The sequence below is a fragment of the Natrix helvetica genome, assembly GCF_964273705.1.
Source record: "Natrix helvetica genome assembly, chromosome: 2".
NCBI classification, from domain to species: domain Eukaryota; kingdom Metazoa; phylum Chordata; class Lepidosauria; order Squamata; family Natricidae; genus Natrix; species Natrix helvetica.
Window position 1 is genome coordinate 230,528,165 of NC_138552.1, and position 18,700 is coordinate 230,546,864.

Below are 18,700 nucleotides of genomic sequence, written 5' to 3' on the forward strand. Positions count from 1 at the left end.
GTTTAGACTGGATTTGGCACTGTTACCAAGGAATTTAGGAAGGGCAGATGCTGTTTGATGGTATTGGAAGGTAGTGTGGCAGGATGTAAACTGTTCCAAGTAAAGATGCCTTTTGCAGTTGATGGATGGTGATTTGTTAGTGCTAATGGTGTTCATGTGTTGCTCCAGACTCTCTGTGATTTCACCCAAGACATCTATTACTTTTTGTACAATCTTTGCTTTGCCAGTCCTTCTACTTCTATTTGCAGGTCTTTGTTATGGTTGTCTCCAGTTCTTTCTGATCTATTTTGTTGTCTCCAGGTCAGTGTTCCCTATTACCACTCCACTGTCCACTATCAAGACTTTTGTGTCTTTCCTTATCAACGCTTGTTAAGTCCCGGGTGTTATGTGGCAGATGCTTGTCTGCTTGAATTCTATTCCAGAGCACTATAGTTTCTTCCATTTTCTATTTTGTGCACCCACCAGTTCTACCTTGCAGGAAAATAAGATTTCTTGCAGACATTCCAATGCACCGGAGTTGCTACTTTGGCGTGCCATTATTTATAGCCAGCTTGTGTGATTTTCTTGTAGCAGCTCACTAGGTGGTGCACTATTTCTTCAGCATTTTTGTGGAGGTAGCATTGGTGTCTTCTTAATTCTGGCATTGCATGCATTTCTGCTTAAGGCTTGGTTTTGTAAAGCCAGAATTAATTAGCCTGTTTCTTCATCATAACTGCTTTTAGCCATTACCTGGTCTTGTCATTTGCTTTGCTACTTTTTAAATGTATTGGCCATGTAATACTTTACCTTACCATGTCTCTTTCACTATTCTTAATTTGATCTTTCTTCTAATCTAGTTTAGTCTCTTTGGTATTCAGTCAGCCTTCATGGTGTACTAGCTTCAATGCATCTTTTTCAGTGTTCAAATTTTCTTCCAATGCACTACTTTCTTTTTCAACCATCTGGTGTACTTGCAACATTCCATGCCCAACTATTGTCCTTGGCAAGTAATCTAACTTCACTGCATGGATGAAGGGCATAATTTATTCGCATTATTTTTCTTGTCTTCCTATTCAGGGCTTTTAGTTCTGCTTGTGTCCAATCTATTATTCCAGCTGATTTTTTTCTAATGACTGGAATTGTCCAGGTGATAATTGCCTTAATGGTATTTCCTCCAATGAGTTTGGATTCTCATGATGAATTCACTTGTAACCTTCTTCTTGACTTCAGTATGCTTAATGTTTGTCAGTTTGAAGAATACTCAAGATATTTGTAATGTAGTGATCTTCACCCATATTTTTGACCTATTTTATTTCCATGGGGCATCTTGATTCTTCAGTTTTCACTATATGTGGGTAGTCTAAGACAGATGAAAACTTAAGGACCTAAGAATTATTAAGATGAGGGCCTAAGAATATAGATAGTTCCAAGCAGAATGGGGCTTTGAGTAAAATTAGAATGTTCAGGTCCAATAAATTCAATACTTTTGGATCTTGAGGGAGTCCTTTAGATATTACTCCAAAGGCTACAATCACAATTCCACAAGCATTAAACTTTGACCTGCAAGTCACATTCGTTCGTAATATTTTCTATATTATTTTCTATATATACTGCAGGGGCAAATGGCCCGGTCAGCTCAAATAGAGGTAAGGAGAGCGGGCGGGTGGGCCCTCTGGAGCACCGTACCAAACTGGGTGTACCGGTTGTATCTCACCACTGCAAGGGTACCTCACTTCCTATTTACCCTTTACTAAGAGATCTGTATATCTTGCTAAACATGGAGTTTTGGATGAAAATGGAATGGTATACATCAAGAAACAGCACCAACTGTTACTTCTTTTCTTTGAGGGCATTCAACCTACTTCTTTTACTCATAAAGTCCCACTTTTGGATCTCTAGACAGTTTCCTGGTCCAATATTGTAACCGTTCTTTTTAGGCTTTGAGGAGAGGTGTCGCTTCCACAAGAAGTTATTGATACCTCAAAATCTTACAGACTGATCTATTGATCTAAGACTCTCAATACAAAATAAATGGAATAGGGGTTGTAGCCCTACCACTGTCAATTTCTGTACTGGCTTACCCATCATACAGCAATAACTTCCACCCAAATGGGTGCATGAAGATCCAAGTAAATAAGAATAACTGCTTATCACAATTCTGTTCTGTGTGAAGTTCTCTGTCCTTATTTATCCTTGGATTAAGGGACTAGTCCACAACACAATAATTTTAGGATGTAAGGAAATTCCCAGCAAGTGATTAGTTTGCTTTACCCTATGCTCAACATAAGATTACAAAACAACCTGAGCCATTTCTTTGCTGCATATTTTAAATTTAATAAAATAAGATAGTTGTATTTCAAGAAATATTTGCCCTGCACAATTTCAGCTTGGCAGTTTAAAATTGGTAAAATCCAGACATTCTGGGTGGAACTGGCAAAAAGTAACTCCAATGCTATAAAGTTTCAGAGCAATTGTGTTTCGACATATCTATCACTCCTGTACAACTGAGAGCTACTGTTTCTTAGTTCCAAAAATTATAACAGACCAGGCAATTGCTTTGAGCAAAAACATTCCAAATTCTCCTCACCCTCAACAGTTACAACATGCTGAGCACACATGTAAAATGAGAGTGTATATGCCAGAGCTCTGCAATACTCAAGTTTTCAAGGGAAGCCATCTTGCTGGAAAAATACAAGGCCTGTTTGTCTTGTACTGCTGGTTCCTTATGTAAACTGAGAAGTTGTAGCAACTTCTGCCAATCCATTAGGGGAGGGATGAGGCAAAAGAAGTCAAGATGTACTGCTGTACCACCTTGTCAAGGACAATGAAAAAAACTTGAGCCTCTTCCAAAAAGTTCAACCGTTAAAAAGATAATGGATGTGCTTTTCTGAACTGCTTGCTACAATTATAAATCCCAGGAAAATGTTCTGAGATTTGGCTCAAGGTTCAAGAAAAATGGGTGAATGGCTGACGGTCAGCTAGCAAAAATCAACAGAAGCAAAAATGGTGCACTATCTAAACTTTTCAGCAAAATTATGAGCACACCAAACTAGGAAACGCATAAGCAATAATTGGAAAGCACTCACTATTTAGCAAATCAAATTCTGTAGGGCAGGAGTAAGTGGGGCTGCAAATGGCCCACGCTGCCCTTGTGCAACCACAACTAAATTGATCTAATTATACAAAAAAGATAAAAAGCAGGCTTGTTAGGCATCTGAAAGCTTTAAATGCTGATTTTGTACTTCAGCATTACTTCAAATCTTGCTGAAAGATAAAAGGGAGGTGAACATCTGGCATTAATGTACCAAAATATTGCCATGTCCCTATGGCTCTTACAGGCTGAAATATTTTTTTTAAGTGCAATCCTCCCCCCCCCCCCCCCCCGCCAGTTATAAAAAAGATTACCCGCAGTAAGAAAAGTCCCAGGTTTCCTGTGGGAGCTGGGCTAGGTTGGTCTTCCAATAGTGAAGTCTGGATATTTTGTTCTGATTAGAACTTTTCAAAGTTTTATTCTTGGTATTCCCTTTCACACAGCAGTAGGATGGGAACTGTACAAAAACAACTTCACTTTGCCCTGATCATAAATAAGCCATCTCTTATAAAACCACAAAAGTCAGGGTAAGCCTATTAGGCTCGCCTCCATCTGTTCACGGAGAAAAGGATCTTGGTACCACTTGTTTTGAGAAGTCTGTTCAGACATTAACAGTGAAAAGAAGCACTCCTTCAGGTCAACCCAGTATTTTTCCTCCCCCAAAAAAATCATCTGGGAAAAAATAATCAAGGTTCACCTCTTTTCCAGCTCTACTAAGTTCATGACCAGGATTAAGCAAATGCTTTGGATCTGTTGGGGAGGACACAGCTTTTCCTGCAGTCCTAAACCTTTTGTACTGCGACCTCGCCCGCGGGCACTTTTTTTGCTCGCTTCTTCATGCGACTGCGGGCATAGACACGAAGGAAAAGTGCTATGAAGACCACAGCTACTCCCAGCCCACCCATCACGGTGACTGCGTGGCCATAGATGAGACAAGAAAGCAGGATGGCAAAGGCTTGGCGTAGAGTCATAATAATGGTGAAGACAGCTGCTCCAAATTGGTTGATGGTGTAGAAAATGAAAAGCTGTCCAAAAGCGGAACACACGGACAAAAGCACGGCGTGGGCAGCAAACTCTGAATGCCGTGCCATAAAGTTTATTGATTCTATCAAGGCCCCCTGCTCCAACAGTGAACCCACGGTGAAGAGGCAGGAAAAGACATTCACTCCAAACATCATTTGCACTGAGGACATCTTGTAGGTGAAGAGGGCATCCTGCCAGTTGGAAGTGAAACTGTCAAAAGCAATGTAGCCCCCAAGGAGAACCACGCCAGAGAAGGTAGTGACAGTGGAGAGATGCTTGTCTTGAGTACTAGAGAGCAGGAACATGCTAACCCCTACTGAAATGAGAGCTGCTGTTAAATATTCCCAGTACTCATAGCTTTTGCGGGACACCAGCTTTCCCATCAGCATGACCGGAATCACCTTGGAGGCTTTGGCCAGCACTTGGGTGGGGAAACTAATATACTTGAGAGCTTCATATTGGCACCAGCTGCTGAGAATGTTGGAGAGGGAAGCAAAAGAATACTTGTACATGGGAGCGCCATGACGGGGCTGTTTGATCAGAGCACAACAGAGGCCAGCCACAGTACAGGCCAGGATCCGGTTCATGAAGACGAGGAACTGAGAATCTTTGAACTTCTCTCCGGGCTCTGACTCACTTGCTCCGTAGGACCTGGTCATGACACGCTCCTGGAGGACACCCCATGTCAAATAGGAGATCTACAAAGGAAGAGAGAAGAAGGGAGATTAGGAGGGCAGTTATCAGGGAGGAAGTGACACATGGTCACCATCTGACAGTCTGAGGGGAATCTTCTAGCTCTTTATCTATCCAGGGTAATCTAAATGCTTGTAAACACTTTATCAACACTAACTGAAAGTTAAAAGTCAGATATCCCCTTAACCCTTACAAGTAGGACCTAGTCTACCACCCCCCAAAAATCTGACAAAGTCAAATGGAGATTGTTAAATTATGGCACCACCAAAGTTTTAATGTTGCAAAAATCAAGTCTAGTTTAACCTCAAAACAGTTGAAGATGTTACTGGTCCTTATATAGCAAAGAAACAAACTGGTCCTGTAGAGAAGAGATACAGGGTGTACCAAAAGTTAGACCTCATAAGCAAATTATCATATGCTTTGTTAATTTTATTTAAAATGTTCATGAAAAAAAATAATTTCTCCTCTGACAAGAGCATGGCAGGTATGATATTATCAGTGGGTCCTGATTGGAGTGGAAAGAAAAGAGTTGGCAATTAGACAACTCAAGTTTTAAAAAAGTTATCAACACCTAATAGCCTGCTTGTTAGAGAGAGGCCATAAGAAACTGCAGTAATGAAAGGAAACCCAGCAAACTCCTAATAGAAAATTAGGGAAACTTTATTTTTAAAAAATCAATTGTTTACCAATGTGAGCCAAACCTGCAAATTTCTACATGTTTTCCTAGCATTTCCCTGACCCAAGCAAAATTTGGTTAGTACACATCATGTTAATTGATTATTTTAACTAGTTTGTAGAATAAATAATAATAATAATAATAAATTTGGATTTATTAGCCGCTCCCTTTCCAAGTAGGACTCGGGGCGGCGTACAATGGAGCATATAACATAAAATACATAACAACACCAAACGTACATACATACACAACACATATACATATACACCATAATGCCCTGTATGTATGTATGTATGTGTGTGTGCATGTGTGTGCATGTGTGTGTATGTATATACACACACACACACACACACACACACACATACAAACACACACATTTATTTCATGCAACATACACCAATCTTACAAATTATTTTCCTGTAACTGGACTAACCAAATCAATATAAAAAAACTTCTTCCCAACTTCTGTTATTACAAAATTGGTACTTTGCTTTCTCATAAAGGTAAATCTTAATTTAGGGCCGCAATTGGGACTAGAAACTTTGTTGCTAAGCAAGTTAGTCATCAAATAAGATGTGACCCCTTTGCTTAGCAACCACAACCCCAGCACTTCTGCCTACCATTGATGAGAGAGAATCATGGTTCATTAAGCAGACAGTCCCAGGAAAGAAGCACAGGATGCCTCGGGGTGGGGATGGCCTGATCCAGGCCATGCATGAATTGAGGGTATGGTGCAAACTCTGGAAGCCTCAGCCATCCTCCCTCTTTCTTTCATTTTGCACAAACTGCAGCCTTCTTGCAAATACGCTACATTCTGTCGTTCATACACTCCACTTTTGTCGCTCACCTTCACTGCACCCTCCTTCACTCCCACACACACCATGGCCTCCTTTCCTTTGCTCACTCACACTGTGCCCTCCGTGCCTTCTTGGCTCACTCTCTCTGTAAACTCCCCAGGGGCACTTCTTGAGAGCTACCTGTCAGTCTCAAAATTGGGTCTTTTAAAACCGAGTGATCTAGAGCCTGTTCTTTACCTGTAAGCCAGTTGCACAGAATAGCAGCTTAAAAATCTGACGGGCTGTAGATGACTCTACAGTCTCATTTCGAGCTGCCGAAATGGCATCATCCTGATGCCCTGACTTGGCCTCATTGCCAAAAACACAGGATTTGATTACTGGAAAACAAATTCCACGGCCTAAGAAAGAAAAAGAAAAAAAAGAATATTATCTACAGCAATCAATTATCTCCATGGCTCAAGGCAAAGATTTCCCCTTTCTGGTCCTGTCCAACACTAGAGGGGCGATGCTCATCTTCATTTCTCAGCTGAGGGAGTCAGCATTGTCTAAAGACATTTCCATAGTCACATAGGAACACTGTTACTTTAACTGCCAAAGTGGTACCTATTTATCTACTTGCATTTACATACGTTCAAACCGCTAAGAGGACAAGAGCTGGGGCAAATAATGAGAGCTTACCCCACTGCGTAGTGCTCAGATCTCGAATCCTGGCTGTTATCTTTCCAGCTGGCAGCTCAGCATCTTTAATCACTGAGCCATCGTGCCCCTGTTCATTAATGCTAATTACAAGCTTATTCCTACCATTATCATCCCTGTTAATCCAATTTCATTTTCATTTTCTCATGTTACTTGTTCGTGCTAAGATATATTTTTTGTATTTCTGGCCATACAGAAAAGCAGATTCACATTCCATGTCTCTTATTCATAACATTGCACTCAGAGTTTGCTAAGCTAATGAAAGACAGGCCCAGAGGATACATTTTATTACAGATATAATTGAACAACAGGAGTGCTTTTGGGGAGAGAACAACACAGCTGAGTGATTAAAGAAAAGCACTTCAGTAGTAGTATTAACAATTTTTATTTTAATAAACATAGTTTTCACTCAAATACCCAAAATTCAAACTGGTAACAGAATCAGAATAGAGTATAATAATAAAACCTTTGAAAAATATTAAAATATACAACTAAAATTACTGGACAATAAAATTTTCATTGGGCACTAAAGACAGTACGCATTTGGTTGGGACTTTCTTGCACAGGAATTTAAATGTGTAAGGTGCATCTTAACAGAACTGGGGGGGGGGGGGAATAAAACCAGGTAACCAAAGCTTTACTACTTGTATAATGGGGGTTCCATCTGGTTGAATTTTGCCCATTTTGGCAAGCTAGCATTGACATTTTGCACTACCAATCCAATGGGGAGGCTATCCATGCATAGAATCCTGCCACCACACCAACTCTTACCCAGAAACAGTATAATATGCGAACCAGCTGGAGGCAGTAAAAGGTACTTCTATAATATCTAACTAAGGTCACCTAGGACAGTGCAGGCTCAGAGAGAGAGGCTTGATCTTTGAGAGGACTGAGTACACTTATGCCTCCTGGGCATGGAAGAGCTTCCGTCTTCCTGCAAGTCATTTTCAGTTTATTGATCTTATCTTGCCCACTAACAATTCCAAACACCAGTTCAATACCTGGACAGCTTGATATAATTAGCTGACAAAAAGATAAAAGGAGACACGCTCTATAGGTACTTACCTGTTTCAAGGTAATTCTTCCTCTTAAAATACTGTATGAGCAAGAAACCTGGCACAAGAATGCTTGCATAGCCTGCCGCATTGACCAAAAACCGTAACAGCCAAAAGTCTCCCCAAGAGTCCTGGTGAACAAGGGGTGCACCTTCATCTGCAGTCACCGCATGAAGAGAAGTTAGCGCAAGAGACAGGCACAACCTGCTAAGAAGAAACATTTAGGAATAAGGCCAAGGAAATCCACATATCTCCCTAAGAACATGAGGGAAGAACATGCAAAATGCTTCTTCGCCCACACCCGGCTCCTCTTTTACTAGGCAAAACTAGGAAAGCAATTACAGGTGGTCCCCAATTTATAACAGTTCATTTAGTGGCTGTTCAAACTTACAATGGTACTGGGGGTGGAGGGGATGACTTAAGACTGTTTTTCACACTTATGACCGTAGTAGTATCCTCATGGTCATGTCATCATAATTCAGACACTTGGCAACTGACCCATATTTAAGACAGTTGCAGTGTCCCAGAGTCACCTTTTGCAACCTTCTGACAAGCAAAGGCAATGGGGAAGCCAGATTCACTTAACAGCCATGTTACTAAATTAAGAACGGCAGTGATTCACTTAGCAACGGTGATAGATAAAGTCGTAAAATGAGGCAAAACTCACTTAACAAATGTCTCGCTTAGCAACAGAACTCTTGGGGTCAATTGTGATCGCAAGTGGAGGACTACCTGTAGGCATTTTTTTCAACAGTTTCAAAATAAGTATTTCATAACGGCTGGCAGCTTCCAGCCACACATGTCTGTCATGTTTGCACATTAAACAGTGCATACTGGAACAAGCAGAAGTAAGAAGACTGTCCCACAAAGCAAATATTAGTAGCTGTAGAGAATCACAATAAAAAAAGTACCATCCTCACAATAAAACTCACCATTTCCAGGGAGGTCAATGAACAGAGGGAGGGCAGTATTAAGAGCTACCTCTCGAGGACAGTGAAAAATAGGAGAGGTTCTTTCATGCAACACTGTATAGATCCTCCTAAACCCATACCGCCTCTCACCCATTGAGCATATTGATCTGGACTTCTGGGGCTTATGACTCAGCCATTTGTGCATAAGTGCTGGAGGAAATCATAATGACATATTTTCAGAGGTCAGAATGAAATTAAGATATGTGCAGCAGGGGAGTAACGTCTTTCTGTTGTGCAACTGCAGAGTGGACAGCCAAAAGAAATATTACAGTAGTCAAAAGGGGTAAGTACATAAACGCCCTACGATACCCCCTATTGTTTGTTCATCCTATTCACTGACTAGATCATGTCCTGGTGGAATTTTACAGCAAAGTTAAGGTTAATGATTGATAAAATGCTGCAGATGTCAGTTTGAGCCTCCTTCTGAACTCTATACATCCCCACCCCACCCCCATGCAAGAGGAAGTAATGCCTGGAGCTGTGGATTGCCTCGCCTTCTGTTTTCAGGAATATAAATGTTCAGAATAAACAACCATCCAGAAACAATTTCTCACAATGAAACAGCTTATTTCTGAGCATGTACAGAATTTCTGCCTAATTAATAGTTAGTCCACTACAGTACCAAAGCTTTCAAAGCAAGCTATGTTTCCTAATGAAAACCCAAGCCTTCAACTGTTCTAACAGCACTTCCCTTTCCTTCCCATTAACCATTATGGGCAGAAAGTATTTCATTGCAAGACTTTTTGCAAGATATGAAACAACAAAAACATGGTTTTGGTTTTGAGAAAGTCTCACCAGGAATTTATATCCCATTTCACTATGAGGTTAGTTGTAACACCTCTTGTATTATTTGTGCATCCACGGGGTAATTGTGCTCGCATTGCATTTTGGGGCCTCGTGCAGAACTCCTGCACCACATTTTGGACCTGGAAAGCCTCTTGCACCAACCTGGAAGCCAAAAATGGGTGGGAGGTGGGGTGCATGCGTGGGGGGCAAGTGGGAGATCCAGCACGCATGCCTGGGAGGTTGCACTCACATGCGCTGGGGATGGGGCGTACGCAGGAGCTTGCACGCACATGCACGGGATGGGGTGGGCGGGGGGGTGTCATGCGCACATTGCATTAAGGGTGTAGGCACACATACACATTGTCATGCATGCCGCATGCTTTCGGCACACAGGGATCAAAAAGGAATAGTATCTGTGTTTGTAGCTCTGTGAAACTCAAATAATTCATCACATTATTTCTTGTCCTTTGTGATACATTGCATAAGACTTGAGCCTAATATTAAGAGTGTATTAAAATTAGTCTAGTTTGGATCAATGTCTACTTGATAAAGTGCTGGGCCTGCTATGATTTAAATTTCCTATTTGACACTGAACTTAAATAGGCGGTCTTAGGTTTGTAACACTGTATTGAATTTACAATTGTAAGATATTGCATATTGGACACATTAAGTTGAAAGAACATAATATAAACATCCAAGAACTGCAGTGCATCAAACAAAAACAATATGCTCCAGTACTGGCCAGCCACATATTTATGGGAAGCTCACAAGCACAAGATAACATCCCTCCACTCAGGCTATTCAAAAAACCAACATGAACACTTATTAGTAGCTGATATTGGACGCCATACAGAAACCTTATAACTAGCTGTAATTGGTGGTTTTGCTTTCCATGCATTTTGTCTTTTAATGCCATTAAAATTATTGGCTGTTACTCTGTCTTATGGCAACAAACTTCACAGTCTGATGTTCAGACAAACGTTAAGGATAGGGTTTATTCATCAAGCTGGAATACCATTCAGCTCCGTATCTGCAGACTCTGACTGGGGAGAAACAGACTCATTTATGAGTAACCATGAGCAGACCCTATCAATCCAGGAACGGGCACAACTGGTGCTACCCGACCCAGGGTTTCTCCTTTTTTTAATCCTAGATGCAATAAGACTTTCACATCCATGTCTGGCACACAATCTGGGGTTTTTCCTGGATTTTCTCTTCCAGCTTTCTGCAACAGAGCAGCTAGTATTACAGGTATGGCAAGCTCTTACTTCTGCCTGGCTGGCAACATCAGCTTCAGCACTAGACATGAAAGAACCTTTCAAAATTTCTAACCCACCAACTTAGCAGGAAACTTGAGCTCCTACATTCATGTACTGTTTCCCATCTAATTGGACATGCATACTTTTCATGCCCCAGTAGTTAAGGGCAAAGGATATTTGCAACAAGCTGGCAGTTCTTTCCATTTTAGCCCTCCAGGCAGTTGTTGATGTAGGAGATAACAAATCCTCATAGACTCCAATTCCAAACGCCAATGGCAATGAACAGCAAAGAAAAGAAATATCCTGCAAATTACCCCTTGTCCTTAAGTAGCCACTCTGTAACCATAGTTCTACTTATTAGACTCTTATGTAACAAATTTGAACAAGAGTCAGGGTAGTTTAGGACTAGCAAAAGATTTATAAATTCTTTATTAATACACACGTATTAATGAAAGATAAAGCCTGGTTTTCATTAAAGAATTCAGGTGCCAAACATTAAAAACATCAGAATCTGATTTGATCAAACTGAAAGCTATTTAGTGTGACATTATTATACAGATATGCTTCAGGGACACTCACAAAAAGGACCTGAACATTATGCTATTTCTGAGAGTGAGATGGATGGTGCCTAAATTTGGCAAATAAATTTTAAAAAATCCTCTCATTCTCCAGAAAAGAATTCAGAGCCAGGATCTAATACCCAACTCTCCTCAATTATAGAAGCCATCAATTTGCCTGGTCCCCATTATTAAAGTCATACAAGTACACAGATATCACTAACTGAAAGCAAATTCTACAGTCTAACTAGGTTCGATGTGAAATAGATTATAATTATTGCTCTCTAGATTTATTAATGCAGACTATGAATATAGGAACTTGTATGTGTTTCTTTAAAGTGTTTCCAATCAAGCTAAAAGAGTTAGCTATTTACTTCATCATGAACCCAGAGAATTCATTGACTCTGAATTAAAGAAATATGTTGTGTAATTTTTATTTGACTTCCAAGACCAGTTCCAAAATATAGCTTAAATTTGATTTGAGATTCCTAGTTGAATTAAATCAGTCTCTACTAGTGAGATATTAAAAATACAGCACAAAATTTCATAAGCTCCTTATTGTTGCAATAAAAAGCTAGCAATAGTAGGCGCAGTTGCCTACTTAGTAATGCTTATTTTTATAGTGTAGTTCAATGATGGCTAACCTTTTTGTCCTCTCATGCCGAAATCACCTGCACATGTGCCCACACCCATAATGCAATGCGCCCCCCTGCATATACGTACATGATCTCACACACTCCCACGCCCCCTTTTGGGCCTAGCAGGCCTCCCTGAAGCCTTCTGGGATCAAAAACGTGCTGCAGAGAGGGGGAATTGTATACACACACACACACACACCGCATGCATGGCAGAGACGCTAAAATCAGCTGGCTGGCATGTGCGGTGGAGCTGAGCTAGGCGACGGATTGCATGCCCACAGAGAGGGCTCCACATACCACCCGTGGCATACGTGCCATAGGTTCAGTATAGTCAGACCTGGTTATCAGGAGGCAATCATTACTTGTGGTCCCAAATTACTAGTTAATCATAGCAAGCTGAAATCACCAGCAAAGGATAATTTAAAAACCAAAGAAATTCTAAAATAAAAACCCACAGAAAGCTGGGCCTTCCTATGATTGGCAATTGCAGCAATTGGGCATCCTTCTGCAATGCAAGGTTTTCTGCCCCAAAATCACCAGTTTTACCGAGATAAGACTCATAACATAAAAAGCCATTGTTGACAACAAAAGTTCATGTGAATATATACACAAGTAGATTTAATGTGACAATGGATTGATAGTTTATTAGGCAATATTCCTTTTGCATTATTTCTTATAACTCTAGAGAAATCCAGAGATTCCAATGCACTATTTATGGAATAAAGTAAATGGTGTCTGAGCCAATAAAAAGGAGAATACTGTGAACAAGAGCAAACATGAATAGTTCTACAAATTTACATATACATGTGCAACACCAGTGCAAAGCCTAGCAATATTAAGCAAAATTCTTCTTCAGAAAGTTTTCTTTCTTGATGTGCTGCAATGAAAATAATTGCTAAAGCCCACTAGCACAAGTTTGTCCTGAGTGTGTAAGGAGTATTTTAGATGTCGGTACAGTATACGTAGCATGGAGATCATGAAATATTACCGTATTTTTCGCCCTATAAGACGCTCCGGAATATAAGACGCACCCAATTTTAAAGGAGGAAAATCTAGAAAAAAAAGATTCTGAACCAAATACTGTAGTAAAATATTTTATATCAACTGTATAAAGTTAACAGCAGTTTGAGAACAATTTTATGTCCCCCATTTTTAGATGACCCAGGCAATGTTCCCTCTAATTTTTTTTCAGTGTGAGCAGAAAAGTATAGTATTTGAGCGGCACATTTTTATGCCTGAGCAGCACCTGAATTTTTTTCACAGGTGTCACCTAAGACAACAACAAAATCAGTATTATTTGAAACTCAAAGTTATGTTTATTCAAGGTACCCGCTTAATTAAAAGTGTTATATAGTATCACTTAACAACGCTCCTGCTTAGTAACCAAAATGTTGGGTCAGGAACTCTGGCATTGAAGCATGCAAGTCTTAAAGCTGTCAAGTTACAAGATCCTTGCATCCCTAACCCTTTAGGAAAAAAAAACCCCAAGGGGTCTTCAAACCTGAAAGCTTGAAGACTTGTGGACTTCAACTCCCAGAATTCCTCCTCCAGTCATGTTGGCTCAGGAACTCTGGCATTGAAGCATGAAAGTCTTAAAGCTGTCAAGTTGCAAGACCCTTGCACCCTTAACCCTTAAAAAAAAAACCCAGGGTCTTCAAACCTGACAGCTTGAAGACTTGTGGACTTCAACTCCCAGAATTCCTCCTCCAGTCATGTTGCGGCGACGTCATCTGCGTGGATCTGCTCCATCTTCGGTTTTTTTCACAGGGGGCAGGGCTGCTGCTGAAGATGCCAACGACGAGCCCTTGCTGCCACCAGAATAACAGCTGCCTCCTCTTCCTCCTCCAACAGCACCACCACACTTGGAGTGAAGCCGCCAAAGCTCCCGCTGGCGCCCCCGCCCATGGCAGCAGCGGCGGCGCGTTCCCCCATGAGACTTTTTCCCCCTGCTGCCCTCCTCCGCCTTCCTACTGGCTCCCGCCCATGGCAGCGGTGGCGGCGCCTCCCCCTCTGTTCAGAGCATCTGAGCTGAGCCCCGTTACCCCTGCCCCCTCCTCCTCTGCTGTTCTCAAAAGCACGGCGGAGGAGGAGGGGGCAGCAGGGTAACGCGCTGCCCAGCTCAGATGCTCCGAGTGGAGGGGGACGCGCCGCCGCCGCTGCCATGGGCGGGAGCCAGTAGGAAGGTGGTGGAGTGCAGCAGGGGGAAAAAAGCCTCATGGCTTCTCAAAAGCACGGCGGAGGAGGAGGGGGCATCAGGGTAACGCGCTGCCCAGCTCAGATGCTCCGAGTGGAGGGGGACGCGCCGCCGCTGCTGTCATGGGCAGGGGCACCAGCGGGAACTTTGGCGGCTTCACTCCAAATGTGCTGCCGCTGCCATGGGCAGGAGCTTTGGCGGGAGCTTTGGCGGCTTCACTTCTCACTGTCAGGAAATCTGCCGCAGCGTCGGGCAGCAAATGTGGTGCTGTTAGAGGAGAAGGAGGCGGCAGCAGATATTCCAGTAGCGGCAGGGGCTTTGAGGGTTTATTTTAGCCGCAGCGCCGGGCGCAAGCAGCTAGGATTGGCCGCCCACAAAGGACCTCCCCGGGCTTGCTTTGCTGAACTAGAGTCAGTCACCCCGCGCTCACCAAAACAAGTCCGGGGAGGTCCTTTGCGGGCGGAAAGTTCTAGCCATCTGCAAAGGACCTCCCCAGCCTCCGGCGCCTGTGACAGTACAAAACACCGCACGGCAGTTGGAAACTGCTGCACGGTGTTTTGTTGCCGTGCACCTTAGAGGGAACAGTGGACCCAGGTGGCTACATTTGGCTTATAAGACGCACTCAGATTTTCACCCTCTTTTTTGGAGTAAAAAAGTGCGTCTTATAGGGCGAAAAATACGGTAATCGGTAGCATGTATGATGGGAGGAATTATGCTGAAGATTCAGATTAGAGGGAAGGATAACATTTGGAAGGTTAACTTTAACATGATTGATTGATTCAGGGTATCAAGTATTTTAAATACTAACTACTAAATCTAGAACTATTCATGTCAAATTAAACTTTGATATTAATAAATCATGCCAATTAACTGTGTGCTTATTTTATGTGTGTGTACGTGTGGGTGTGTAAAGTGTGTAGTACAGTGGTTAAGTTTCTGGACTAGGAACAATGGAACACAGATTCTAGTCCTATCTTGTGTTTATATAATTTCACAGGACAAATTATTTTTTGCTTTTCATCTGTTTCTTACTGGGGGTTTTGTCAACAGCTTTCCAGTCTTGTTTGTGTAAAGAAAGTAAGATTTAAATATGGTTAAATCTAGTTGGAGACTGTTTCTATTTTTCTATAAAAATACATATTTGAGATCTAATGTTGTGCTAAGGCATTAAGTGTCATTTGCACAACAGGCGTAACTGCTGATGGGAAAGGGAGTAGGGTAAATATGGTATGTTATATAAAATCCAAAGCCAATAAACGCAGCTAAGGTTAGATTTTTTCTTAACTAGAGCAATTCTTGTTTGAAGATAAACTAATTCCCATCAGACCTCCCCACAATGTAAAAACTGTTTTTATCTCTGCCTTTCAGTTATTCTTGATTGCTTCCAACTACCTGGAGAAGTTAGTAAACTTCAGGGTTTAACATGAGAATTAACTGTCCCTTCTAACATTCATGATCACAACAAAGAGAGATCTTATAAAAACAGACCTTTTTCTATACAACAATGTAATTCTGTAACCATTTCATTCCAGTATCCACTTGTAAGGGGGAAGGTAAAAAGGGAGCAGAAATTGGTATTCCAAAACCGGTTAAATAATAGCACAGATCTTGCTATTGCCAACAGAAGTTCCTCAACCCCCATCCAGAGGAGAGAAAGAGAGACAGGAAGTGGTAAGGGTTGTAACTGTCTCTCAACTCTCTTTGTCTTTGGCTAGAAGGACTAAAAATTTGGCTGCCAGTCAATTAAATCCATTGTTGCACACAGTATGATACTAATCAAAAGTGACTGAATTCACTGGAGGACAGGATCACTAGGTTAGCCATGACATATAAATAAGGCTTGTGTGATCCAATCAAACTATAGTCCTTGATGGGATAAACTGGATTCAAGTTTTATAAACCAAGCCCCCTCCCCTCCCGAAAAGGGGATCTTCCTCTAATAAAAAGAGGACAGAATGAAAATTAGTGATCAAGTCTCAGAATATATGCAATATAAAAACTACATCATCAACTTTGAGCATCAGGAAAACTTTTTGAAGTAAGATTTAATATGTAAGTCTAACAATGAGGCCTCAATGAATAAATTTGCTAGTAATCCTGCATCAAATTATACAGGCATAGTGAATACACTTTAATCACATCTTTGCACACTCAAATTAGCAGAATATATTTTTTCCAGCAGAGCTGAAATTTTCAGCTATGTGACAAATGGGTAATTCATAATTTATCTAGATTTAAAACTCTTGTTCCACAGGCTATATTTGCAATTACTTAATGTGGATCCAAAGCACTATTCTATTCAAATGCTACAGCCCATCCATTCTGTTTCTCATTTACCATTTGTGCTTTTACCATGTTTCCCCGAAAATACGACAGGGTCATATTTTATTTTCACTTACAAAATATGGCCTTGGGCTTATTATAGGGGAGGCTTATTGTTTTTGGGTTGCCAGGCGGCTGCTCCCTTGCAACTGGCTCCTGAAGAACTGGGCACAGCCTCAGGGGCAAAGCAGCCATGAGGTGACCAAGCTCATGAGCAACCACCCGAAACCCCCCCTCTTCAGCCGGGCAGAGCGCCATTCACATTCATTGGTGGTTGCTCGTGAGCTTGGTCACCTCATGGCTGCTTCGCCCCTGAGGCTATGCCCGGCTCTTCAGGAGCCAGTTTGCAAGGGAGCAGCCGCCCGGCAACTCCCCCCTCTGGCCAGGCAGAACGCCACTCCCCAACCTAGCGGTATCCTGAAGGTGCCAAGCAATGGGAGCACCTTTCTCCCCCCCCCCCGGCTCCTGTGGCTTGACGCCTTCAGGATACCATTATGTTGGTGAGTGGTGCTCTGTCTGGCCGGAGGGGGGGGCATGGCCAGGGGGGTTATTTTTGGGGGTGGGCTTATATTTTTGCCCACACAAAAAATGTGACAAGGCTTTAGTTTCAGGACAGGTCATATTTTCGGGGAAACACGGTAGAAGAAGGTGTTAGGAACAATATTGTCCCTAAGATGCCTTTTCAAGAGGCAACTGGACTTTCTTGTTTTTCTTTGAAGACGGTTCACTTCTCATCCAAGGAGCTTCTTCAGCTCTGAAAGGAATCTTTCCATTCCCCACCATCCAGGCAGAACTGAAGAAGCTCCTTGGATGAAAAGTAAAACGTTTTCAAATAAAAACAGGAAAGCTCAATTGACTCTTGAAAAAGCACCTTTGGGACAGCTATGATCTGGATAACCGAGAATCTCTATAGACTTAGGAACAATATGCAATTTGCAATTACATGAAATATTAATTCTCCTGGAATTAAGGAGAAACATCCTAACATTGAAGACAATTAACCAGTGGAACAGCTTGCTGTCAAAAGTTGTGGGTGCTTCATCACTGGAGGTTTTTAAGAAGAGACTGGACAGCCACTTGTCTGAAATGGGATAGGATCTCTTGTTTGAGCACTGGGCTGGACTAGAAGACCTTCAGGGATCCCTTCCAGCTCATTCCTATTCTATTCCTTATCTTATCCTATCCTATCCTATTAAAATGCAGCCTGGGTCCCTTCAAATCAATATAGTTTAACAGTACAATTATCAACCCAGCTCTTCATCAAACCACACGGAAAGGCCAACCTTAGGCAAATGCTGCTTTGTAGTCTCCATTCACTCCTATTGACCGCTGAGGGTTCATTTCATCCCGCTTCCAGCCTGAAAAAGTTAATCTGTAAAAGCCGTGACTATCGCCCACCTCCCGATGCCGCCGAAACGAGGAAAGGAAGAAAAAAATGCGACCCAAAGCGCCCGATTTCCATGGAAATGTCTCCACACCGCACACGCATAACCAGAACTGCCCTCCGCTTTCCTCTGTCCCGGTTCCCCAGTTGACCGGGTCCCCGTTACATTCGCCTAGGATCAGCATCCCGCGTTTGCCCGAGGCCTGAGGGAGCGGCAGCCACCTCGCCGTAGGTTAAAAAAAAGCCGCCGGTTTTGCTCCCCAAAGGCACCTCCGCCCCTCTTTGCAGCCCCCCCAGCACCGGCTTCTTTGCTCGGCCGCATCCCAGCCTTCCAGATGCCGGCGTGGGTTGGCGCCTCCCCGCGCGCCGCCAGCTGGGCACAGCAGCCTCCATCCCCGGCCGAGGCCTTCTTCCTCCCTCGCCCGCCAAAGCAGCTCACCTGCGGCCCATGATGCCCGCGGGGCCGCTTTCCGCGATGCTCCCAGCGCTTTGGGTCCTTCAAAAACGGCCGCGCCTCCGTCCCTCACGCCACAGGCCGCAAGAACCGGCGCTCCGGCCGGCCGGTTGGTCGCGCCTCAA

General features: G+C 42.5%; 1 protein-coding gene across 2 annotated transcripts; it reads right to left on the minus strand.

Annotated features, from left to right (window-relative positions):
* Positions 1-2,288: 2,288 nt before the first annotated feature.
* Positions 2,289-18,689, minus strand: SLC35B2 (solute carrier family 35 member B2). Of its 2 annotated transcripts, none has more exons than XM_081943566.1 (4): positions 18,561-18,689; positions 8,021-8,214; positions 6,497-6,657; positions 2,289-4,791 (listed from the first exon to the last, which is right to left on the minus strand). In XM_081943566.1, exons 1-4 carry the CDS (start codon positions 18,569-18,571, stop codon positions 3,853-3,855), a joined length of 1,305 nt encoding a protein of 434 aa, XP_081799692.1. In that variant the 5' UTR covers positions 18,572-18,689; the 3' UTR covers positions 2,289-3,852. The 2 variants fall into 2 exon arrangements, with proteins under 2 accessions (XP_081799692.1, XP_081799691.1); XM_081943565.1 differs by having other exon boundaries at positions 8,021-8,217; positions 18,561-18,684.
* Between the last annotated feature and the right edge of the window lie 11 nt (positions 18,690-18,700).